This window comes from Ranitomeya imitator, chromosome 1, assembly GCF_032444005.1.
Source record: "Ranitomeya imitator isolate aRanImi1 chromosome 1, aRanImi1.pri, whole genome shotgun sequence".
Classification (NCBI taxonomy): domain Eukaryota; kingdom Metazoa; phylum Chordata; class Amphibia; order Anura; family Dendrobatidae; genus Ranitomeya; species Ranitomeya imitator.
Window position 1 is genome coordinate 207,906,239 of NC_091282.1, and position 27,391 is coordinate 207,933,629.

Below are 27,391 nucleotides of genomic sequence, written 5' to 3' on the forward strand. Positions count from 1 at the left end.
TATTTGCATACTTGTTTGATGATATCCACTTTGCTGCAATTCCCTACTATTTCACAACAGGTTTTATTGTTTTCAGTTAACCTTAAAAAGACATTGATTTCAGTCAGTGCGCCTGTGTTTTCCAGCAGCTTCTGCTACAATAGTTTACCAGTCAATACCAACTTTATTTATTTTTACATCCATCACTATATTAACCTCCTACTACATTCTTCTAAAAAGGAATATGAGCGCAGAGGGGCTTGTAGTGACAGAAAGTAGAATTCTCAAATACAGAATCACTGACTGCTAAGATTTGTGGGATGGATGACTTTTATATTACATGTGTAGACAACGTGTCTCCAGGAAAACCATCAATAACCAGGAATTTATACAGTAGGAACCTAATTAAAATCAGTAGAACCTCATTCTTTACAGAAATCTACTCCTTTATGTCTATAAAATACAGTGAGATCCTGAGCACTGTTTTCAGCATCAGATTTATTATGTTACATAATATCATGCCATAATACTACATGCTCTCCTTTTTTCGGAAAGCATCAAGTAAGAGAATACGTTAAATATTTAGTCTGGGCTAAGATAAAACGGCTGAGATGCTATTGATTGCAGAAAATTAGGAAAGCTTTGAGAAATATTTCTGATATCATGCGTAGATATTATACAGTTCATGTACTTTTATATCTTTGAAACTTTATTTCTGGAAATGTCTTGTTTCAGTTCAGTTGCTTTGGCCTCTAGCTAGAACTCGGTCATGTCTAGAGCTTGCTTTGAAGAGTATACCAACAAGGAGCTGTTTTAGAACTTCTTCCATTCTATTCAACGTATTATTATGAATTACTTTTGGATACATTAGTCCATGATGCAATTGGGGGCTATTTGCCCATAAGGTTGTGTTTACTTGGAGTTTAAAACATTGTCCTCTATTTCTAAATTTTCATAGGCTTCCATCACATTTCTTTCATTGATGCTCGATAATTAGAGGAAGTCTCTTCTGACAAATTTCCATTATATACCATATCCAGCTAGGTTCACAATTAATATTTCCCTAGCAATGCATCCATGATCCAATCCTTCGGCGTCACATATGCTACTTTTGGTGGAATGCTCCTCTCTTGATGACTGAAGGATTGGAGCAATCATCTATAATTACTCTACGCTGGCAATAGTGTTGCGCCTATATTTCCACAACTACAAGTGAGCAGCTATTATTATTGGGCTACTCACCTTTCTATTTCCTAGTATTATTACTCTATAGTGCCCCATTGCTTTATTTTTTTAACATTTTTAAAGTTGACCTCTTGAAAGTCTTTACCCATGATGGATGCCCTTAATGTTAGAAATTACTTTTGGCTTTTTATTGGCTGATGGGCAGTTTTGTTAGAAATTACATTTGGCTTCTGGTTGGCTGATTGATTTAGTGACCTCTATTTGGGGTGGTCACTTTTGATTTTTTTTTCACCTACAAATGGTTAATTGTGATGCTCTTGAGTGTTTTAGGGCTTCTCTAGAAATTTTAAGCATTTACTACCTTTATTTTCATATTTCTGTCTTATTAAATATTATTCCATGCCATTTTCTTTCCATTATGGGCTACTATAGGCAGATCTGTCAACAGTTATGGCAAGAAAAGTTCATCTTAAAGGGTTAACTGTGTCATTAAAATGGTAGAAACCTCAATGAAACTTTAGTTTGATGAGCTCCAGCATCTACGATGGTCAAACAATGGTCCGGCTCAGCATTATAGCTTTGGTTGTGATGATGCAAATGTGAACATAGCCATAATTGTTACCTATTAATAAGTTAATTTACTTATAGATCAAATGGTAAATTCTTACTCCTGTTAATAATATTGTAGATGCGCATTACATTAATTGCCACAGTTGTTATACAACCTGCTTGTCTTGCAGACTCTCCTAAAGGTGGGCATACACATTTCATGAATGTCGGTCAAATAGATGATTTCAACAGGACGAGCCGACCATCTACTGTGTGTTGTTGTGTCTCAACTTGTCCTCGATGGCTGATCTTGAGAGAATATAATGAACTTTAATTTGTCCAATTCTTTTCACAAGATTTTTTTAAAATATATACTGAGTACCTCTACCAAATGCTGCTGTATCACTGATTCTGGAATAGTTTTTCTTTTTCTTCTGTGCCCCTTTAGGCCCCTTTCACACATCAGTTTTTTGCTGTCCGTCACAATCCGTTGGCACGACAGATCGATGGATCCGTCGCATCAGTTTTTCACGATCTGCGACGGATCCGTCAATCCGTTTTTTGATGGATCCGACTAGCGGATCTGGCTAATTGGATCAGAGCATGCTCAGTTAAAAAATGGAATCCGTCACCGGATTCCGTCATTTGACAGATCCGGCACCATAGGCTTCCATTCTGGCAAACGACATACGGCGACGGATCAATCGCTGTCTGTTTTTTCGATGTACACAAAAAATCTTACTTTGTCCGTTGTCTCCGGCTGCCGGACAAATAATTTTAGATAGATCCGGCGAACGACGGATGAAACGTGAGGCCATCCATCACAATCCATTGCTAATACAAGTCTATGAGAAAAAAATGGATCCGGAAGCATCAGTTGTCGGATCCGTTTTTTTCAAACTTCGACGGATTACGACTGATGGCAAAAAACTGATGTGTGAAAGGGCCTTATTCTAAAGTTATGCCCCCCCCCCCCAACCTCGGTAATAACATTTTTTTTTCCTTTCAACCAACTGAGCGTATACCACAGAATTTGTATCATAGAGAAGAAAATAAACAGAACAATTCTGTGTCATACACCCAGTTGGCTAAGGTGGGAAACTTGCTTTCCTTATTACCGGTGAACAAAACTTAGAAACAGGGCGGCACAGAAGTAAAAGAAAAAGTGTTCCAGAATCAGTGAAACAAAGGCAGTAAGAGGAGACATTCAGTTTAAAAAAATATAAGACAGTAAAGGTCCTCTGTAAGAGCGTTAAGCTCAGCTATCGGAGTCTGGCAGTAGCATACACTTACCTTTTCTTACTGTACGGGGTAATGGCAGGAGGAATAGAGTGCCTTCCAAAAAAGCGTTTGGCCAACAACGTCCAAACTGTATGGCCAGGTCTCTCAGAGATATTTTCCACAAACATTTTCTGTCACTCATTATACTTTCAGGGATGGCCATTCATTTTTAATAAGTAGCAGCATCTTTCATGGGATCCATTAAACAAAGCTTCAAATGCTGTCAGTCGTTTACTCATGACAGCTCCTCTCCTCTGCCACTCAAGTGAAAAATTGCCGGCAATGAAGTAAGACTAATACAGGGCTGCCAACCCATTTTTATCCTTTTTCTACATTTTTTTTTCAAAAAGCAATGACAAATACATTTTTTATGGACACATTGGAAAACCATAGTAAATCGTTAATATTATATATAACATACGCCAATAGCTCAGAATACTAATATGAGCACATTAATAACTACTGGCAGATAGAAACCAAGGAGGGCCCCTGTAAAAGAGCAATATATGGGCCCTATGCAGTCCAATAGCTCATTATGCACAAATCCACCTGATTTGATGGTGGTAGTGGCCCTCCTACATTTTGGGCCCCTGTGCAGCTGCCCAGATTGCACCATGATATGTCCACCCCTGTTAATATGATGTGTAAAATGACGCTAATTACAATCACAATAATGTGCAGAAAATAGTCCAAATGAAAAAAAAAATCACAGACAAATCAAAGTTTTTTTCATGGACACTGGATAAAAGTGTCCTATTTTTAGAGAACATTGGCAACCCTATATAATTGTTATATAACACCACAGAGGTGTCAGCAGCCACTTGGACCACCGTGAGAGGAGCGAGAGGACAAAGAGAAAGCTGAATATGTTATTCTGGCCCATCCAAAAAAATGATTCCACCTTCTCCAGGTGCCAGGAATTCAACCGTGGCACAATGTCACGTTAGTTAAGTCCAACATATTGCTCATCACCTACTGGTTATATAAAGTAAACTTGTTTCATAGTGTTATACACTGCAATGGCTGAAGACGAACAATTTCACAGTGTATAGGAAATGGAGTACTCCGAAATCCAAAATATGTTTGTTTTGGGTAAACGATTCTTATGACCAGTGATAGTTTTATCCTTAAAACCAAAAATTCCATTTAGTTACAAGTGAAAAGAAAAAAAAAAGAAACTATAATGTATATTAGATCACTTTAAATTATTGAACCTATTATATAACTGTTTTTATCTGATATGGCACAGATGCTACAGATTGTCCAGATGTCCCATTACCTAGGCTTGGTCCTTGTTAGCTTAACCATTAGAAAGCATGCTTAAAAACCAGAAATGATTGGCTTCAGAGAATATATAAACATGTTTTTATCTTTTCAACCTAGGGTGCGACATGTGTGCAGATAATCGGAATGGAGAATGTCCCATGCATGGTCCCTTGCATTCTCTGCGACGTCTTGTGGGCACCAGCAGCACGGCATCGGTGGCTCCTCCTCCTGAGATACCTGAGTGGTTACGGGATCTTCCACGAGAAGTGTGTCTGTGTACTAGTACTGTGCCAGGTCTGGCATATGGTATCTGTGCAGCTCAAAGAATTCAACAGGGCACGTGGATAGGGCCCTTTCAAGGTGTCAATGTGTCTCCAGACAAAGTTCAAGCAGGAGCTCTGAGGAACACTCAACACCTCTGGGAAGTAAGTCACTTTTATGTTGAATTTCTGACATTGATATAATTAATCTCTAAAAACTCTTATGTCACTGACAGCCTCAATTAGAACTGGTCATATACAGTATCTCCATAGAAGAGAATGATACACAGCATGAAATTACTCACAATTCTAAAGGCCATCATACAAATTAAAGTTTCTGAAACTGCCAATTTTGGTGTGACAGCAGTGGGTGTGGACCAACTGCATCACTGACTGAGCTTACATTTGAGTATCGTGTTTAAGTTACTACCTGTTCTTCACTAGAGCCTCTAATGGTGAGGATAGGCTTGGGCCATTAGGATAGCCACTAGGTGCCACACCGGGGCTGTGCCCGGACCTGCAGCAGCTGACCAATGAGTCAAGGCAGGGATATGAGGTACAGAGGGCACAGGCAGAGATGTAATCAGACAGTCTTAGGTCTGCGTGTGCAGCACAGGATCAGAATACGTAGTCGGGGTCAGAAGCGAAGAGATCAGACCAATTGAGAAGACAAGCCAGTTCGGTAACAATAGGGGCAAACAACAAAACACATTCACTGGGAACTAAATGCAAACTGAAAACTGGAACCAAAGCTGAGGAAAGGAGTGGAGGGAGGAGCTGCCAGCAGGGGATGGGCCAGGCAAGCTAAACTTTGCAGGACACAGAATGGTTAAATTCCTGCAGAAATTGGCTGTGCCTTCCTATAGCCAGTTAGTGACAACAGGAAGATGCAGTGCCGGGGGTGCTACAAGAGGCATCTCAGTGAGACAGCCTGACATGAGGAGAAGCAGAGTGGTGACTGTGAGTAGAACGATGCTGAGAAGGTGTGCGAGTTATCGGCATGACATTTGGTAGGACCAGTATTCCATTTAAAAATGTTTTTATAGAGTGGACTACTCCCCTCTCCCCATTGAAAATACAAGCATGCTTGGCCAAACCAAATATGCATGTCATGTGTATGAGGAGGTTAGGAGGAACTGTTGTTGCCCGAATTAGCTTTTGTCAGACACTGTTTATGGTCTATGGGAACCATTAGTCCATGGGTTCAATTAAGAAATATCTGTGAATAAAAAGAAAATAAAGTATCTGTAATCCTACCACCAGTTATAACTGTATAAAATGTAGATATCTGTAGGAGACACATAAACTGGTACAAGTTCATTGCTGAATGAAGCGTATTCTTTCCGTGTGTAATAGTAGATGACCATCATTTCTTCATACTGTCTAATCAGGTGGTCCCTCTATAAAGGAAAGGTACTTATACAGTGAACATCCATGAAACATTCATCCTGTCAAGGAGAGAGAGTGGAAGGTATGAAAGTCATTAAAAACAATCACAGCTACACCACCTAAATAACAATGCATGTTCATTTAGGTGATGTATATGCAAACGTTTTTAATGACTTTTCAATAAAAGTATTGGATTTTTTACATATGATTCTGGATGCTGGATTTTCATGCCTTCCTCTCTCTCCTTGAACTACCATTTGAAGCAACTAGGTGTTCCGTGCCTCTGGACCATCCAGTGGGTGAGCTGACTTCCCTCCTGCTACTTATAAATCATCCTGTCAAGTGTCACGGTTCAGGCCTAACACAATCATCATCAGCCTGTGCTCTCCGCTCCTACATGCAATCCTCAGCATGTAGTTGACGGGACAAATCTTATGATCTTCAGGTGTAGAAATATTCAGTCATGTTGCCTGTCTTAGGGTCATTGTCCATGGCCCATAATGAGTGTCGATGATCTAAGAGACCAGTGTTTACTTTAATTCTCAATGTTCATGAGGGGCTCGTACTGATTGTTCTTGAGGTCGCTTACTTCCGCCGTATTCATTGTTGTTGGCAGTACATTATCTGTTTATGGAAGGAAGTGTTCTGATGTTCTGGCGGCCAACTATAATTTTTCTGGGTGCATAATAAATGCGATCAATGACAAATGAGCTTTGCCTCATCTATTGAGGTCTTTAGACTGAGCAATTAATGAGCATTCACACGAACACAAGTTCCGAGATCATCAGCCCATGTAACAGAGCCTCTACGGGTATGTTTGCATGGTCGGTAGACAGCAGCGTTCTGGACGCAGCACATGTCCGCTCCGTCCAAAGCACTGCCGGCTTTTGAACGCAGGTGATTCCGTATGTGTTCATTGAACCGTGCGGAATCACCGCTTCCAATAAATTGGACAGTGATATTTATCTTGTGGAGACTCGCGTCTCCGCAAGATAAATAGACATGGTGCAGTCTGGAAAGACGCGCCGCATGTCTGTTTACGCAGGGATGCCGGAGACGTCCGTGCACACATAGTGGAGATGAAATTTCATGAAATCCCATCCACTCTGCTGTAACATCTGGTCGCTGCGGTTTGGACCGCGGAAACATACCCTAAAACCCCTCAGGCTCTTCTATAATACAAAAGTTATCAAAAACGTATTATACTATTTCATATCTATTGAAAAGGGAAATTGTCTATTTGTCTTTTATGCATCTTCAACTAATGCTTTTTATTACATTGTGGCTTCCAGATTTAGTGTAACAGCAGAATAATCCATGATAGTGTAAAGCAGCATTTAGGTGGACATACAATATATTAAAGCCATCGTATCTTTCTGACGTACAGGGCATAAAAGGGACAGTTTTCCCCGTTATTGAATCAATTGAGAGGTGCAGGGTTCAGATCTCAGGATACAGAATTAAGCTAGTTTGCAGAGTTGAAGAGACAGCTTCTCTCTTTGTTCCCTGGAGTCAGGCATTGAACTCGCAGACCGCTCACTGGAAATCTATCTTCTTATCAACATGCTAACATGTTGTTTATTGCTTTGTGCTGCCTTTTAGGAGAGCTCTCTGTTTCAGAAGAAATACGCTGTATAACATTTATTGATGCCCTTCCCTTTAAACAAATCTATCATCAGCTTGTGACAGGTATAACAGCGAAATAATCTGATTAGTATGATAATATGAAATTTCAGATTTTATTTAACACAGATGCTATTTAGAATAAACAACTCGGTCCAATGTTTGATATTTTATGGTTTGCAGCATGTTAAAAAGTAAGGACACCCTCATTAATTTCTGTATGTGTTTAATATTCATTCAAGCATTATATAAAGTTCACGGTGATCAAGAAATACTAACGCTGAATTTGTAATAATTTTTTGCTTAGCCCGTTACAATTTTCATTTTTGCATTTTTTTTGTTTTTTCCCCCCTTCTTCAAAGAATCATTACTTGGTCATATGGAGGCTTATATTTTTTGCAAAGCGAAATGTAGCTTTAAATTACACATTTAAATAATTTAACATTTTGATAGATTTTATGCAGCAATATCGAAAATGTTTGCTGTTTTATGTTTTAAATGTCCTCATTGAAAACATACTTTTTTTTAACCCCATTCTTTCTTTAGTCTTTTTCTTTAACCTGTTATGTAAACTTCAATATACGGTAATAATATTGCAGTTTATAACTAATATCACAGATTCCTGGGCTTCACAAGAGTAGCACCATGGAAGCCATAGTGATTACCTTGCCGGAAGTGGACGATTGATGCCCAGAATGGTGTGACCCCGGGACCATACACTTTAAATGCCACGGCCAAAGATGGACAGAGGCATCTAAGGGATTACTAGTAGTGATTGGAACTTACCATCTGCTGGGTATAGTGAAGGCTCATCTTCTGACCTGCTCCAACAAGCACCGTAGTTGTACAGCAGATGTCAGGAAGGGGTTCATGTCCTAGTTAGTGCAGTTTCCACAGGATAGGTAATAAATGCATATTTGCTGGGTGCTGATCCGTGGTGGTCATGCATGCTGAAACATGAAAGATTATTTCTGAACTGACACTAAATTGGAGGATTCAGTTTTCTTGAAAATCGCGGTGTGCTATACCATGAGATTTGCATTTACTGGAAGTAAGTGGCCCAACCCAAATGATCAAAAAGGAGCACTGGTTCTCTTTGTCCATAAGTCTACAGGTGGCCATACATTTGGACATGAAATCCATCTGTCAGACTGCCTGCTGGCAATGCATGCGTTATTACCCTAGACAATATCTTTCCACTGCTTCAGAGACCGGCGGCGGTGTGATGTACACCACTTCTGGCATCGCGCATGGTGCTCTTTGGTTTATGTGCCACAGCTTTACACAGGAGGACTGGATTGATGTCACTTTTGGAAAGCCATCGGTTGATGACAATACTACATTAATTCATCACTCTAATGCTACTCTTTGGCTACGGAGATAGGTTATACTTGCATATATGTAGTTTTAGCAAAGACTGTAATTGAAATGCCCGGATATACGTTAATGAGTTTTTGTTGTGTGCATGTGTCTATGACAAGGAACGCAATTGGAAAATGGTGAAGATTTATACCCTCCACTGTATATGTCCATATATACAACATAAAAGGCATTATGCATTGTTAGTGCATTGCTTGCTTCGCCATGTGAATATGCATTGCTCATCGGTTCCCTAAATAACCTTTAAATACAGAATTACTTTTATTGACCATTTAGTCCATTTTCTACTTCTTGCATGTTTTTTGCATTACAGAAACAGTTGCTAACGACTTAATTTCTGTTGATTTGGAAACCTTTAAGCTGGATACTTTACTTTCTTGCCAGTGAATGTGAAAGACTCTAAATTATGTTGGAAGTTCTATTTTAAAATAAATGCTCTGGGGGTCATGTTTTATGCCAAGTCTGGAAACAAAGATGGCGCAGATTTCTCGCAGCCTCAAGATATAAGCTCAGAAACATGAGCTCGACTATAAAAACGGTTTGCTGCTTCCAATAGTTTTCTATACTTTATAACGTCTGGATCCCTAATTAACATATTGCTTAAAAAGTGCCGTAGTTCATGATGAAACTTTTCTGGTATTTCACAATGTTATAGTTTTTTTTTGTACAATGGCTATACACGGCCCCCGCTGTGATAATCACGAAGCCTTGTGTTCTATAAAACAGGGATGTTTATTAGACTTTGCATACAAGCAATCGCCCGTGTGCTGGCCACGCCAGTCATCTTTGGTGGGGCATTACTCCCTGTCTCTGCAGTTTGGAAATTGCTTTCTTTCGCCACACATCTAACAAGAAAACCCGCTGTTAGAAATGGTTATAATCACGTCTCAGTGAAATAGTGTAAAAAAAAAAAAAAAAAAAGTTGTCTGATAGGGTTAATATCTGAGCCATTTCTTTTTCGCTGTTTATTTTACAAATGAATGCTGCAATTGTTAAAATATATTGCTGCCCCCATAGTCCCAGTAGTTACGGTAACATTAGTGGGAGTGACTATGGGGTTGCATGAGCTAATAATTCCACCCTCTGATTTATACAAGTCATTGAAGGACCCCAGAGGCCATTTTTCATCTTATTACACTTTTATTACAGCAAATGTGGCCTATGTATAAAAGCAACAGTCACATCAAAGCGCGCAAAAAAACACTTCACAATGAGTTCTGCTGGTAGAATTAAAAAAGACATAAAAAATGCTCTGAAATGTGAATTAGTTTGTGAAGTGCCGAATGAACATGACCGCTGCACGCTTCTAGATTTTCTGGATACTGGTTGGTCATTTATCCTTATTATAGCACAGTATGGATTGGATAGTTATTGGAAATTTGCCAATTTTTTGTTCTATCCTTTAATATTTTATTCAGCTTTTTTGGGGCATACCATGGTTTCTTACCCTCTGTGACATTGCTTAAACCAATATAAATAAATGGTGATAGACTACGGTAATATTTGGCTTTATTTTAGATTTATATGTCTCCTTTAGAGAAATATGCTACCAATTATTTTATAGACTGATAGATTTTTTTTTTTACTATTCTGTTCCGTAGAAGCTATTTTTATTTTTTAAAATTCTTAAATAAAAATAAAATCATCTACATAAAGTAGTGATAATGCTAAATTTGCCGATATAATTGGTGAGTCTGAATTGCTCATTTTAATGCTTATTTAGACTACTAAATCAGATTATATAGGTGTACAAATTACTGACTGCAAAACCGAGAAGTAAAATTCACAAAACAAAAAAGGTCATTTTGGAACAGATCAAATGAAAAAGGCGAAAAAGAAACAAGAGTCCGGGAGTGTCTGATATGACTTGGCCAAAAATATTATAGAGGTTTGTTAATGTTTCATTTCTCGCAGATTCAAAAATGAATGCGTTATTCGCTAATCGCTAGCACAATGCAACTTGTTCTAAGGAAAAACAGCATGAGGCGGACAAAGCAAACATTCTCCCTGGGTACGTAACATGTATGCCAACCATGCTTTTTATGGCTTATGAAAATTCCTGCTCATTTTCATTTTGAAGTAATGGGAACGATTCCTCTATAATGTTTGTGCAATAGAAGTCCGAGACTTTCTCAACAATTAGGCATTATGGATGAGTGTGAGATAATTTTCCCCTCATGTGTTTGCTAATAAAGAATTGAAAAGGCACATTTGATTCCAGCATGTAGGAAAACATTATCTCAGTTATTAATGTGTCTTTATTCCCAGGAGATAAATTAATCTCCTCGCACATGGTTTCCCCTTTCTGGTTAACATCACGGTTTTATAGGACTAGACTTCAGGAATGCATGCGCTGCAGGCTCACATTGCTATGGGGGAAAACCCGGAAGTTTCAAAAGAAAAACAACTTGCTCGAATTGAAGAGTTTTGGAAATCGTAAAAAAAATGAATGTACCTGGGCTTTGTTTTATGCTAAATAATAGTTTGTAAGGCTTTCGGGTAAATTATACCTACACTGATACAATAAAGTGATCCTCTAGCCTGGAGCTAAGAAAAACAAAATGATTATTGCTCAAAAAGGAACATGCTAATTTATGCTTGCTGATATATTCTGTTAATAATCTGAAATTCATTCATAAAATTGTAGGGTAAGGATTTGTTCACACACTACCTTTTTAAAGTACCAGCAAAGTAAATGAGATTTCTGAATTCCATGCAAATGCTGCTTATTTTTTCCTTGCGGGCTTGAACAGCCAAAGAGTTTTTCAAATTTGCCGCATGTCAATTCTTTCAGTGTTTTCCCATCATTTTTCACTCTTTCAAAATGAATTTTGAAAAAAAAATGTAAGTAAAAATGTGCCATAACTAGGTATTTAAACTGTGTTTTTCCTGCCAACATTCTGGGTTTTGCTGCAGAAAACTCTGCTGCAAATACTCAACGTGTGCACATAGCTTCATCCTTGGAATCTTGATTGTAGTCTTAAGAGGGTTCTATTGGAAGGTCAGGATTAGCACCCAGCAAGGGCAGGCAAATGTCAGGGTCCATTGCTGATCTGTAATTGCTGTTTTTTCCGGGTCCTTTCTTTTACCCAGGTAAGCATTATAATCTACACAGGACACAACTGCGTTTTTTTGTGTTAGGATATTGGGGAACGGCCACTCCTTGAACTTTAGCATTGTTTTGTGGAAGCCTTTCCTTTTTTTTATTAATTTAGGGCCATAACTGTGGAGGGTGCAGGGTTTCCATTTGCACCCAGACCATTTGGCCCATTTCAGAATACCAATAGTATTAAAAACACGTGATATTTTTGGGCCCTGTTGAAGATTTCGCAATGGGGCCCGCAAACTTCAAGTTACGCCACTGATTTAATTAATTGGCAGCCTTTGCTTTCACCAAGATCTCTGCCAGGACTCAAACTCAGAAGAGGAGGGTGCTTTAAAAGTGATCCACAGAATGTGCCGCTGTCTGATAGGATTTTCTCTGATTGCAAGCATCAATGATATCTTTCCTTACAGGCAGAATGTGTCAATATATCAATTTACATATCTATATGACAGCACATTTTAGAAAATGATTGTCATTTACTGTGACATTATGAGATTGGAAATGCTCCCCTTTGTGGAGCTGCAGGGACCTATGACAGCACTAATAGCTGAAGTTTGTGGTACCTTTGGAAATTAAAGGAATAACAATTAGAAAGCTAAATATATTTCTATTACAAACACATTTAAAGGACTATTCTCATATTAATAAATTGTTTTAATTAGACAGCAAGAAAATCAGCAAGTTGGCAAATGACTTGCTTTTTCTATCTGATGTCATCCTCCTGCAATGACAACTTTTATCTTATTTTATCTTACATAGTGTACATAGGGGATTGATCACTACATTCCATTCTGATGAGTTAACTCCCAAGATGCCTCCTTCTTGCTACCTAGTCTTTTCTTATTTTCTCTTCCTTTCTTTCTCACCTCTATCATGTTCTATCATATTCATATTTGATCTCTTCCTATACTCTCACTCTGGGAAATAAAGAGCTAGGTGTAGGAGGTATGCATGATAAGTGATTTTTGGATCATGGAGTTGTTGTTCACATCTTAAAGTTAATAATAATGGATCAAAATCAATTTGAAATATAATTGGCAAATTGAAAATAACTCTTTAAAGATATTTATTTTTTAGAAGTGGACAACCCCTTTAACCACTTAACCCCGTGGGTATTTTCCTTTTTGCGCTTTTGTTTTTTGCTCCCCTTCTTCCCAGAGCCATGGTCATGTAAGAGCTTTTTGCGGGATGATTTGTACTTTTGAACGGCATCATTACAGTTAAAATATAGTGTACTGGAAAATGGGAATACAATTCCAAGTGCTGTGAAACTACAAAAAAAAAAGTGCAATCCCACAGTTGTTGTTTTTTTACCATGTTTACTAAATGCTAAAACTGAACTGCCATTATGATTCTCCAGGTCATTACATGTTCATAGACACCAAATATGTCTAGGTTTTTTTTAATCTAATTTGTTAAAAAAATAAAAATTGCGTCATGTTCCAAGACCCGTAGCATCTCCATTTTTCGTGATCTTGGGTAGAGTAAGGGCTTAATTTTTTTTAATTCTGGCGTTTTGACTTTTTTTTCTCACTACGCCATTTAGCGATCAGGTTAATTCTTTTTTTATGTTGATAGATTGAGCAATTCTGAACCTGGTGATACCAAATATGTGTATGTTTGATTTTTTTAAAGGGAACCTGTCACCCCGTTTTTTGAGATAGAGATATAAATACTGTTAAATAGGGCCTGCGCTGTGTGTTACTATAGTGTATGTAGTGTACCCCGATTCCCCACCTATGCTGAGAAATAACTTACCAAAGTCGCCGTTTTCGCCTGTCAATCAGGCTGGTCAGGTCGGGAGGGCGTGCTCACAGCGCTGGTTCTTCCTCAGCTTTACGTTGGTGGCGTAGTGGTGTCCGCATGTTGAGGTGACTAATCCACTGTGGGCACGTGAACAAGCAGCGCGCGATCTGCGCTGTCATCCCTTTCGTCGGTGGGGGCGGCCATCTTCCTGGGGCCGTGCGTGCGCAGATCGAGTGCTCTGCTGCACGGGGCTTCAGGAAAATGGCCACGGGATGCCGCGCGTGCGCATTAGAGATCGCGGCGGCCATTTTCCCAAAGCCACGGGATGCCGCGCGTGCGCATTAGAGATCGCGGCGGCCATTTTCCCAAAGCCGAGATGCAAACTCGGCTTTGGGAAAATGGCCGCCGCGATCTCTAATGCGCACGCGCGGCATCCCGCCGCCATTTTCCTGAAGCCCCGTGCAGCAGAGCACTCGATCTGCGCACGCACGGCCCCAGGAAGATGGCCGCCCCCCACCGACGAAAGGGATGACAGCGCAGATCGCGCGCTGCTTGTTCACGTGCCCACAGTGGATTAGTCACCTCAACATGCGGACACCACTACGCCACCAACGTAAAGCTGAGGAAGAACCAGCGCTGTGAACACGCCCTCCCGACCTGACCAGCCTGATTGACAGGCGAAAACGGCGACTTTGGTAAGTTATTTCTCAGCATAGGTGGGGAATCGGGGTACACTACATACACTATAGTAACACACAGCGCAGGCCCTATTTAACAGTATTTATATCTCAATCTCAAAAAACGGGGGTGACAGGTTCCCTTTAATTGTTTTATTTTGATTGGGGCAAAAGGTGGGTGATTTGAAATTTTATATTTTTTTATTTTTTAAATATTTTTAAAAACATTTTTTTTACTTTTTGCATTCTTCAATAGTCTAAATGGTAGACTAGAAGCTGCCATAATCAGCACTGCTCTTCTACACACAGGTGATGATCAGATCGCAAATATGTAGCAGAATTGCTCGCTTGCTATGAGCGCCGACCACCGAGCGGCACTCACAGCAATCCAGTGCTGACAACCATAGAGGTCTTCTGGAGACCTCTGGTTGTCATGCCAACCCATTAGTGACCCGCAATCACGTGGCGGGTCATCTATGGGTGGGATTTCCAGCGTGCTTGCTGTTAAATGCCGCTGTCAGAAATTGACAGCGGCATTTAACGGGTTAACAGCCACAGGTGGATTACGATTCCACACGCAGCTGTTGTGGGCACATGTCAGCTGTATAGATCAGCTGACATGTGCCCCGGAAAGGTGGGGGCAAAGTGCCAGAGCCCGCACCAAACAGGGGGAGTCTGACATCAACGTACATTTACGCCCGATGTCAGAAAGGGGTTAAGGGAAAAATACACTAAATTAACTACTAGGGAAATTGATGTCTGCTCCACCTAACATCACATAACTGTATGAACTGTTTGCGGAATCCTTGCTGTACACACAGTATAAGTGTTTCATTTCACATTATTCAAATACACACAGAAAAGTGTGCCAAACATTTGTAAAAGTTATAATTATATTCCTGAGCAATCTGTCATCTAGGATTTTCCACTTCTTGAAAGTTCTGTTTTCAATTTAAAATGATCATTATATTTACTCTGAATGTTCACAGACATTTGCTGTACGACCGCTTGTTCCCACTTCACTCTTTAGCTTTTAGCTTCTTGAATAGCGTGTGAAAATTTTTACATGATGGTGGCTTGGCAGGCCTCTGGGTCAGACTGTAAAAATTGGATTTCAATGGTTTTGGCCAAACTCAGTGATCCGTCTGTGTCTTTTTTGACCCAGACAGAAATGTATTACTCGAATACACAAAAAGACCCTAAATGTGGTAAAGGAAACTATTTTGTAAATGGAGCTAAGAAAAAACTGCAGAGTAATAAAAACTGTAAGTAAGACGTAAAAGCAACAGAAATAGTAACAATAACAGTAGTAAGCCAACAGATGATAATGATGTAGGTTTAATCCACAGGATCATTTCAAAATAAAATTCAAACATCCATCAAACATCCATCCACATTCCATCAAAGATATCAAAGATAGAAATGGCTTTCCTAGTATTAGGGCTAGTCCAGTGTTGGCTGTAGTAACACCTTTAGCAGGCTTTATCCAATCCCTTTCAATTTCTTTAACACAACCTAGTCTGTTGTGAATTCTGTGGCCAAGCTCCCTCCTGTGGTCGTGAGGGGTACTGCGGCTGGTTCTGTCTATAAGCTTCCTTTGGTGGATGAGAGTGGTACTGCGGCTTCTGAGTTTCCTTCCTCAGGTGATGAGGTTAAGTCGTTAGGTGCTGCTCTATTTAACTCCACCTGGTGCTTTGATCCTGGCCTCCAGTCAATGTTCTAGTATTGGTCTTGCTTCCTCCTGGATCGTTCCTGTGGCCTCTCTATCCTGCATAAGCTAAGTTCTGCTTGTGTTATTTTTGTTTGCTATATTTTCTGTCCAGCTTGCTATATTGGTTTTTTCTTGCTTGCTGGAAGCTCTGAGACGCAGAGGGAGCACCTCCGTACCGTTAGTCGGTGCGGAGGGTCTTTTTGCCCCTCTGCGTGGTTGTTTGTAGGTTTTTGTGTTGACCGCAAAGCTATCTTTCCTATCCTCGGTCTATTCAGTAAGTCGGGCCTCACTTTGCTAAATCTATCTCATCATCCACCCCTTCTGAGGTCCCAGAGTTCTTGCCTGATTTCCGGGATGTATTCGATGAGCCCAAGTCCAATGCCCTACCTCCGCATAGGGATTGTGATTGTGCTATCGATTTGATTCCTGGTAGTAAGTTTCCTAAGGGTCGACTGTTTAATTTATCTGTACCTGAGCACGCCGCTATGCGGAGATACGTGAAGGAGTCTTTGGAGAAGGGTCATATTCGCCCGTCATCGTCACCATTGGGAGCGGGGTTCTTTTTTGTGGCCAAGAAGGATGGTTCGCTGAGACCTTGTATTGATTACCGCCTTCTAAATAAAATTACGGTCAAATTTCAGTACCCGTTGCCGCTGCTGTCTGATTTGTTTGCTCGGATTAAGGGGGCTAGTTGGTTCACCAAGATAGATCTTCGTGGTGCGTATAATCTTGTGCGTATCAAACGGGGCGATGAATGGAAAACAGCATTTAATACGCCCGAAGGCCATTTTGAGTACCTGGTTATGCCATTCGGACTTTCTAATGCTCCATCAGTGTTTCAGTCCTTTATGCATGACATCTTCCGAGAGTACCTGGATAAATTCCTGATTGTATACTTGGATGATATTTTGGTCTTCTCAGATGATTGGGAGCCTCATGTGAAGCAGGTCAGAATGGTGTTCCAGGTCCTGCGTGCTAATTCTTTGTTTGTGAAGGGGTCAAAGTGTCTCTTTGGTGTTCAGAAGATTTCATTTTTGGGGTTCATTTTTTCTCCTTCTACTATCGAGATGGACCCTGTTAAAGTTCAGGCCATTTATGATTGGACTCAGCCAACATCTCTGAAGAGTCTGCAGAAGTTCCTGGGCTTTGCTAATTTTTATCGTCGCTTCATTGCTAATTTTTCTAGCATTGCTAAACCATTGACTGATTTGACCAAGAAGGGTGCTGATGTGGTCAATTGGTCTTCTGCTGCTGTGGAAGCTTTTCAGGAGTTGAAGCGTCGTTTTTCTTCTGCCCCTGTGTTGTGCCAACCAGATGTTTCGCTTCCATTCCAGGTCGAGGTTGATGCTTCCGAAATTGGAGCAGGGGCTGTTTTGTCGCAGAGAAGTTCTGATTGCTCGGTGATGAAACCATGCGCCTTCTTTTCCAGGAAATTTTCGCCTGCTGAGCGAAATTATGATGTTGGCAATCGAGAGTTGCTAGCCATGAAGTGGGCATTCGAGGAGTGGCGTCATTGGCTTGAAGGAGCTAAGCATCGCGTGGTGGTCTTGACTGATCACAAAAACTTGACTTATCTCGAGTCTGCCAAACGGTTGAATCCTAGACAGGCTCGTTGGTCGCTGTTTTTCTCCCGTTTTGACTTTGTGGTTTCGTACCTTCCGGGCTCTAAAAATGTGAAGGCGGATGCCCTGTCTAGGAGTTTTGTGCCCGATTCTCCGGGTTTGTCTGAGCCGGCGGGTATTCTCAAAGAGGGGGTAATTTTGTCTGCTATCTCCCCTGATTTGTGGCGGGTGCTGCAAAAATTTCAGGCTAATAGACCTGACCGTTGCCCAGCGGAGAAACTGTTTGTCCCTGATAGGTGGACGAATAAAGTTATCTCTGAGATTCATTGTTCGGTGTTGGCTGGTCATCCTGGAATCTTTGGTACCAGAGATTTGGTGGCTAGATCCTTTTGGTGGCCGTCTCTGTCGCGGGATGTGCGTTCTTTTGTGCAGTCCTGTGGGATTTGTGCTCGGGCTAAGCCCTGCTGTTCTCGTGCCAGTGGGTTGCTTTTGCCCTTGCCGGTCCCGAAGAGGCCTTGGACACATATCTCTATGGATTTTATTTCGGATCTCCCCGTCTCTCAAAGAATGTCGGTCATTTGGGTGGTTTGTGATCGCTTCTCTAAGATGGTCCATTTGGTGCCCTTGTCTAAATTGCCTTCCTCCTCTGATTTGGTGCCATTGTTTTTTCAGCATGTGGTTCGTTTACATGGCATTCCAGAGAACATCGTTTCTGACAGAGGTTCCCAGTTTGTTTCGAGGTTTTGGCGAGCCTTTTGTGCTAGGATGGGCATTGATTTGTCTTTTTCCTCGGCTTTCCATCCTCAGACAAATGGCCAGACTGAACGAACCAATCAGACCTTGGAAACATATCTGAGATGTTTTGTTTCTGCTGATCAGGATGATTGGGTGTCCTTTTTGCCTTTGGCTGAGTTCGCCCTTAATAATCGGGCCAGCTCGGCTACTTTGGTTTCGCCGTTTTTCTGCAATTCTGGGTTCCACCCCCGTTTCTCTTCAGGGCAGGTTGAGCCTTCCGACTGTCCTGGTGTGGATACTGTGGTGGATAAGTTGCAGCAGATTTAGACTCATGTAGTGGACAATTTGACTTTGTCCCAGGAGAAGGCTCAACGTTTCGCTAACCGCAGGCGCTGTGTGGGTCCCCGACTTCGTGTTGGGGATTTGGTTTGGTTGTCATCTCGTTATATTCCTATGAAGGTTTCCTCTCCTAAATTTAAGCCTCGTTTCATTGGTCCATATAGGATTTCTGAGGTTCTTAATCCTGTGTCTTTTCGTTTGACTCTTCCGGCTTCTTTTTCCATCCATAACGTGTTCCATAGGTCATTGTTGCGGAGATACGTGGCACCTGTGGTTCCATCTATTGATCCTCCTGCTCCGGTTTTGGTTGAGGGGGAATTGGAGTATATTGTGGAGAAGATTTTGGATTCTCGTGTTTCGAGACGGAAACTCCAGTATCTGGTTAAGTGGAAAGGTTATGGTCAGGAAGATAATTCCTGGGTCTTTGCCTCTGATGTCCATGCTGCCGATCTGGTTCGTGCCTTTCATGTGGCTCATCCTGGTCGGCCTGGGGGCTCTGGTGAGGGTTCGGTGACCCCTCCTCAAGGGGGGGTACTGTTGTGAATTCTGTGGCCAAGCTCCCTCCTGTGGTCGTGAGGGGTACTGCGGCTGGTTCTGTCTATAAGCTTCCTTTGGTGGATGAGAGTGGTACTGCGGCTTCTGAGTTTCCTTCCTCAGGTGATGAGGTTAAATCGTTAGGTGCTGCTCTATTTAACTCCACCTGGTGCTTTGATCCTGGCCTCCAGTCAATGTTCTAGTATTGGTCTTGCTTCCTCCTGGATCGTTCCTGTGGCCTCTCTATCCTGCATAAGCTAAGTTCTGCTTGTGTTATTTTTGTTTGCTATATTTTCTGTCCAGCTTGCTATATTGGTTTTTTCTTGCTTGCTGGAAGCTCTGAGACGCAGAGGGAGCACCTCCGTACCGTTAGTCGGTGCGGAGGGTCTTTTTGCCCCTCTGCGTGGTTGTTTGTAGGTTTTTGTGTTGACCGCAAAGCTATCTTTCCTATCCTCGGTCTATTCAGTAAGTCGGGCCTCACTTTTCTAAATCTATTTAATCTCTGTGTTTGTATTTCATTTTTACTCACAGTCATTATATGTGGGGGGCTGCCTTTTCCTTTGGTGAATTTCTCTGAGGCAAGGTAGGCTATTTTTTCTATCTTCAGGGCTAGTTAGTTTCTCAGGCTGTGCCGAGTTGCATAGGGAGCGTTAGGCGCAATCCACGGCTACCTCTAGTGTGGTGTGTTAGGATTAGGGATTGCGGTCAGCAGAGTTTCCACGTCTCAGAGCTTGTCCTATGTTTTTGGTAAATGTCAGGTCACCTTGTGTGCTCTGAACTTCAAGGTCCATTGTGGTTCTGAATTACCTGTTCATAACACTAGTCTTACTGAGGTCACAGTGACCTTACTACTCACCATAGACATCTAACCAGCATCCCATTTAATAGCAGAACACACTGAAAGACATTTCATGTTTTTTTTTAAATTAATAGAACCTTCCAATAATTATCCCTATAGTCATTTTTGATCAGGCAGACCGTTCTGTGCAGAACACTGTCTCAAATTAATGGTGACTGAGATAAGGGTATTCTATATGTTCCATATGTAGGGGATGTGACTGGGTAATGCCTGGTTACCCTTAACCTCCGTATATATGTAACTGATGTTTTTCATGTTTTGCATATGTTTCATACACGGTGGTACTGCTACACATAAAGTATATTACCACTGTGTACAGGGCCGCATTCAGAGTGTATGCTGCCCTAGGCACTTTTAGTGCTGCCTCCCCCATTGGTAAGTTCATAGTGTCTTCACTATCGGCAGTGACTTTGGCAAAAATCGATGAGGTGAAAGTAGCCTTTTGCAGCAGATCCAGCAGTTTTTCCGCTGCTAGCAGTGTTTTTTTATCTCACCGCAAGTGCCGCACATGTCCGCCAATAGCCATCACTACCTGTTTTGTCTTGGATTACTCTCTTTGTACTTGCTCACAGTATTTGACTTGTCCATGTGATTTTTATGCATTATTTTGATACATATAATAAAATTTACTATATTTCGTTATATATGTATAGACCATTATTTGGCCTCCTTTTTCAATCTATATAGTCCGGGATGCACTAAGCAACATTATTATGTTGCTGCAAATCTAGGACTGTGTGGTGATAGGTAAAAGCCATCACTGCCTGTCCCTGCACCTTGCTAGCTCATCCCTAACCATCGCTCTCTGACCTAAATCTACAACATAAAGCTTTAGAAAAACAATTTATTAACTGACATATTCCTACGATAATGAGGGCTCCAGGCTACGGAGTAGAAAGGGACGGGCAGACTCCGAGTCTTCATTCTCTCTGTGCACACCCTCAGTCCCTGTCTCACTGCCTGTGCTGCACTGTGCACAGACATCCCTCCACCGGACCCGGTAATCACAGTAGCATACCGGCAGAGGTGTATCTAGGGTTTCTGGCACCCGGGTAAAGAATTCATTTTGATGCCCCCCCCCCCTTCCCAAGGACATATGCGATTTTCACACTTAGTCATGTACCCACAAGCTCCTCTCCCTAATGTTCTCAATGTTCAGTGAAAAACTGAGAGAAGCAAAAGAGAAGATCGTTGGCACAGGACCACAAGTATGAATGTCGCATATGAGTGAAGTGTCCATGTGACGACTACTGGAACCTGCAGAGCTGATGTTAGGACTGGCGGAACGCACCAAGACAGATGGTATAGATGCGTTCGCAGTCCGGGGTCCACCGTGCAGGTGAAAACCTGCTGCTAGCAATTAGCAGACTATATGGCGGTACACTAAAGTATACACGCGTGGGTTAACCTCACCCAGCGTGAAAGAAGCAATCCTGTTAAGGCACAGGACCGCGGTACTGCACCTAAAGCGCGAGCAAGTAGTCAGCGAACTCAACCCCAACAGGAATTGAAGTCCGATTAGACCCTTGCTGGCACAACACCGCAACTGGGTGTGTAAGGAAACTGAAGAGCAATATTAAGGCACAAGAGTGCATGCAGTGCCGCACTGACGAACGCCACTAACCACCCAGGCTTGGGTAAGGAAAGCACAGAGGAAGTGCACGGCGCCGTACTGGCGGTCACAGCAACTGGACGCTATAATGTGTGACTAGTGCTGTAGGATAAGTCGGGCGCTAGGTAGCAGCCATACACCTTCCGCGAACAGTCATTCAATAGGGTAGGGGTATCCAAGGACGACTTGCACTCACAACATACACACATTAGCAATTGTAAGACAATACTAGCGCATGGCCGTGCGGTCATGCGCAGTTTATATAGCTGCAGCACAGGAAGTGGCCACAGCACCTTTGCCCTTCCAAGACCTGCCAAGAGGACCAATGGAATGTGCTGCAGAGCCTGAGCACATGACCCTCGATCTCCAACGGGAGATCTTACCCTGGGCATGCTCAGTACGTGCAGACAAGGACTTAGTCCCAGAGAAGTCCGCTCGCTGCTGACCAGCACTGACTTTAATGGCAGAGACTGGAGAAGCAGCAGTAACTCTCAGAACAGAGTGAGAATGAGCAAGACACTGGGACCGACGTCCTTGCTGAGCAGACTCCACTGCGGCTGGACAAGAATGGGAGACCGCAGCGGAGGTGGCTCGAGATTCCCCCTGTGCAGAAGCAGGAACTCGACCCCTAACAGCTGAATCCTGACATCACAGCTTCTGAATTCTCACATGTAATGCACTGCACACTTTTAGGATACTCCCTTGCCGGTGGACAGTCATGTCAGCCCAAGCATGTGATTTGTATACCTCTGACCACATTCCGACTAGACGTGCCTGACCTCACTCAGTTAATTTTCATAGAGTGAGTCCACACATGTCTAGTTAGCGCATGACTGAATGTATGTAAGTTGCCAGCATGAGAGAATCCTGACAGCGTGCAGTGCGCACTGTGAGAATTCAGAAGTCTGCAGTCACAAAGAATAACTGCAGACTTATTACAAACCTGAACATTCCCTTTAATGCTCCTAACATAAATAAAAACATGATAATTACCGTATATACTTGAGTATAAGCCGAGACCCCCAATTTTGCCACAAAAAACTGTGAAAACTTATTGACTCGAGTATAGGCCTAGGGTGGGAAATGCAGTAGCTACTGGTAAATTTCAAAAATAAAAATAGATACCAGTAAAAATAAAATTTATTGAGACATCAATAGGTTAAATGTTTTTGAATATCCATATTGAATCAGGAGGCCCATAAGGTGCTCCATACAAAATACGCCCCATATACTGCTTCATAAAGTTAATGATGGGCCCCATAAGATGCTCCATACAAAACACGCCCCATATAATGCTCCATAAATTTCATGATGGGCCCCATAAGATGCTCCATACAAAAAATATGCCCCATATAATGCTGCACAAAGGTTAATAATGGGACCATAAGATACTCCATAGAATCATATGCCCCATATGCTGCTCCATAAAGGTTGATGGCCCCAGAAGATGCTCCATAGAATAATATGACCCATATGCTGCTCCATAAAGGTTGATGGCCCCAGAAGATGCTCCATAGAATAATATGCCCCATATGCTGCTCCATAAAGGTTGATGGCACCATAAGATGCTCCATAGAATAATACGCCCCATATGCTGCTGCGATAAAAAAAAAAAATGACACACTCACCTGGCCAGGTGCCGGTGTCCTGAACAGGTGGGGACACCGGCGTGCTATGGGGGTCAGGTGCCGGACTCACCACTGGCTCAGGCCCCCGGCACTTGAGATAGTCACCCGCCCCCATTCCACCGCCATGTGCCTTGTCTTCCGGGTCTCTTCAGTGACTGTTCAGGCAGAGGGCACACAATAAATACGTCATCACGACCTCTGACCTGTACATCACAGCCAGAGGACATGAAATACACAGCCCGGTGGTGGAACCGGGACAAGTGAATATTGCATGGCTCACCCCGTTATACTATTATATATATTAGAAAGGTGGGTGAGCGGGCGGGCGGCCGACCTCACATTTAAAAAAGAAAAGCTCAGATGCTGCTTCCCCCGCATCCTGGCATCCTAGGCACATGACCTCAATTGCCTAGTGGCAAATACAGGCCTGACTGTGTATATGAGTACTGCTACACCTTATGTGTATTGCTTTGTGTATTGCTCTGTCAAATGCATAATATGTTTTGTCATGTATTTGCACACTGTTTGTCAGGGAAAGCAAGTGCCATGGGCAAGTATAGTGTTAGGGAAGTAGTATCCCAAGTTGGCCACTAGATGGTGGCATCTGTTATGACCTGGTGGTCAGGACAATAATGGACCTGGTGGTTAAGAGCACACAGAATGACCTGATAGTTACTGATAATAAAGGACGAGCTCTGGGACGTGGGAACTCTGCTGACCACAATCCCTAATCCTATCACGCACACTAGAAATAGCCGTGGATTGCTCCTAACGCTCCCTATGCAACTCGGCACAGCCTAAGGAACTAGCTAGCCCTGAAGATAGAAAAATAAAGCCTACCTTGCCTCAGAGAAATTCCCCAAAGGAAAAGGCAGCCCCCCACATATAATGACTGTGAGTAAAGATGAAAATACAAACACAGAGATGAAATAGAATTAGCAAAGTGAGGCCCGACTTACTGAACAGACTGAGGATAGGAAAGGTTGCTTTGCGGTCAGCACAAAAACCTACAAAAAGACCACACAGAGGGCACAAAAAGACCCTCCGCACCGACTCACGGTGTGGAGGCGCTCCCTCTGCGTCCCAGAGCTTCCAGCAAGCAAGAAAACAATAAGAATAGCAAGCTGGACAGAAAAATAGCAAACCAAAGAAAATACAAGCAGGAACTTAGCTACAGCTGGGAAGACAGGTCACAAGAACGATCCAGGAGAGAACTAGACCAATACTGGAACATTGACAGGTGGCATGGAGCAAAGATCTAAGTGGAGTTAAATAGAGCAGCCAGCTAACGAATTAACCTCGTCACCTGTGGAAGGAAACTCAGAAACACCCACCAGAGGAAGTCCATGGACAGAACCAGCCGAAGTACCATTCATGACCACAGGAGGGAGCCCGACAACAGAACTCACAACAGGCATCATAGAAAATAGTTAGCATAGGAGGGGCACGGTGGGAATAAGATAGTGAGGGCTTCCTGTTTTAGTTCAGTTGGGGCCGTGGTGCCCGTGTGGGAGATAGGGCTGGCTAGCCCAGGGCAACACCGTGCTCAGCAACGATTGACAGAAGTGTGAGCCCAGCTGACAGGATCCAGGGGCTGGAGAGATACAGCACACACAGCAGCAGCATTGACGGTGCAGAATTAGTGGGTCTGCAGTTGTCATCAGAAGGAAAAGCTAAGCAGCACGAGACCAGGTCACACGAAATGTGGCAGATTTTTGCGTGGGCAGCGGTTTTCAGGTCTGGGGCGAAACGGTGGAGAACCCCCCCAAGGGAGGCAAGAATACAGGACAGTGAGTACATTAAGGGACCATATAGTACGGACCGTCACAGGGGGCAAGCTTAGCATACTTGAGAGAAGGCGAGGGAAAGTGGAAGCATTGCCTGATATGAATTCCTATGTGTGTATTGAATACGCCATGGATGAAGTGCTGAGTAAAGGATTTGATGTTGAAAAAGTTGGAACCGGACTGTGACTCTTATTTTGTGGAACCGTGAGGAATACATCCCCATACCGGGCAAGTTCAGATGGTGCTGAGGAACAGCACCAAGTTACTTAGAAAGGTGCACATGTTTGTATGGAGGGGGAAGGCCATAGAGTGATAAAGGGATTGCTATCGGCCATGACTATGGCCCTGGCCTCTGAGTCCTACACATACCGTCATCTTCTTTCTTACCGCTAATATGATTGCAGGAGACAAAAGAGGCCTATTATGGTCTACATTTTGTAGTTATACTGCCCGGACACCTGTTGCTGCTGGTGGTGGTGTTTCTGCTGCTGCTAGCAGTTCCCACATTCTTAGCCATTTGTTTTTTTTTTTTTGCTTTACTACCTCATCCATAGCCAGGTTTTTTTACCCTAGATTTTGAACAATGTCATAATTAACTTGTGATAGTGTTTTGAACCCAATGTTTCAACTCTTGCCAAAAATGATGCAATAAGAAATGCTAGGTACAGTAGTATAGCTACCTGAGGGGGACCCTGTGCTCTGAGGGGGCCCACCCAGAGCTACTCTACTGTAACTGTATCGACGTACGCAGCGCGCCAATACAGTTACATTCTGTGGCAGAGCAGGGAGAATCGATCTCCCTGCTCTGCCGCTATGGGGCCTCTGAGCAGGCGGAGTGCCCGGTGCCAGCAGTGGGCCCCCCGCCGTCATCGGAAGATCAGCTGTACCGGCATTTAGCCGATACAGCTGATCGCATTGATGGGAGAAGGAGCGCTGCGCTCCTTCTCCCATCATCCCCCTGTCAGCGTCTGACATCGTCGACACTGACAGCGGGTGCGATGACGTCACTGCCCGGTGCCCGCTGTCAGGAGATCAGCGGGAGCAGCGCAGGAACCAGGAAGAAGAGAGGTGAGTATTTTTTTTTTTAATGGGTGCTGCTGCCTTATTTCAGGGTTTGACTATAGGGGTGCTGCCTTATTACAGGGTCTGACCATAGGGGTGCTGCCTTATTACAGGGTCTGACTATGGGGGTGCTGCCTTATTACAGGGTCTGCCTATGGGGGGCTGCCTTATTACAGCGTCTGACTATGGGGGTGCTGCCTTATTACAAGGTCTGACTTTAGGGGTGCTGTCTTATTACAGGGTCTGTCTATGGGGGGGCTGCCTTTTTACAGGGTCTGACTATGGGGGTGCTGCCTTATTACAGGGTCTCACTATGGGGAGTGCTGCCTTATTACAGGATCTGACTATGGGGGCTGCCTTATTACAGGGTTTGCCATATTACAGGGTCTGACTTTAGCGGTGCTGCCTTATTACAGGGTCTGCCTATGGGGGGCTGCCTTATTACAGGGTCTGACTATGGGGGCTGCCTTATTACAGGGTCTGACTATGGGGGCTGCCTTATTACAGGGGCTGCCTTTTTACAAGGTCTGTCTTTGAGGGTGCTGCCTTATTACAGGGTCTGCCACCTTATTACAGGGTCTGTCTATAGGGGTGCTGCTTTATTACAGGGTCTGACTATGGGAGCTGCCTTATTACAGAGTCTGACTATGGGGGTGCTGCCTTATTACAGGGTCTGACTATGGGGGCTGCCTTATTACAGGTTCTGACTATGGGGGTGCTGCCTTATAACAGGGTCTGACTAAGGGTGCTGCCTTATTACAGGGTCTGACTATGGGGGCTGCCTTATTACAGGGTCTGATGATGGGGGCTGCATTATTACAGGGTCTGACTATGGGGCTGCTGCCTTATTACAGGGTCTGCCACCTTATTACAGGGTCTGTCTATAGGGGTGCTGACTTATTACAGGGTCTGACTATGGGAGCTGCCTTATTACAGAGTCTGACTATGGGGGTGCTGCCTTATTACAGGGTCTACCTATATGGGGGTGCTGCTGTATTATAGTGTCTGCCTATGGTTGCTGCCGTATGCTATAGAGTATGCCTATAGGGAGTGCATTATACTACAGTCATGGCCAAAAGTATTGACACCCCTGCAATTCTGTCAGATAATACTCAGTTTCT

At 42.9% G+C, this 27,391-nt stretch overlaps 1 protein-coding gene across 1 annotated transcript in view; it reads left to right on the forward strand.

Moving 5' to 3' along the window:
* PRDM6 (PR/SET domain 6) overlaps positions 1-27,391 on the forward strand; it is a 169,217-nt gene that overhangs the window by 22,013 nt on the left and 119,813 nt on the right. Inside the window, exon 3 of the mRNA XM_069745386.1 lies at positions 4,378-4,685. Coding sequence (XP_069601487.1) covers positions 4,378-4,685 — 308 coding nt within the window. The remainder of the gene's footprint in view (positions 1-4,377; positions 4,686-27,391) is intronic.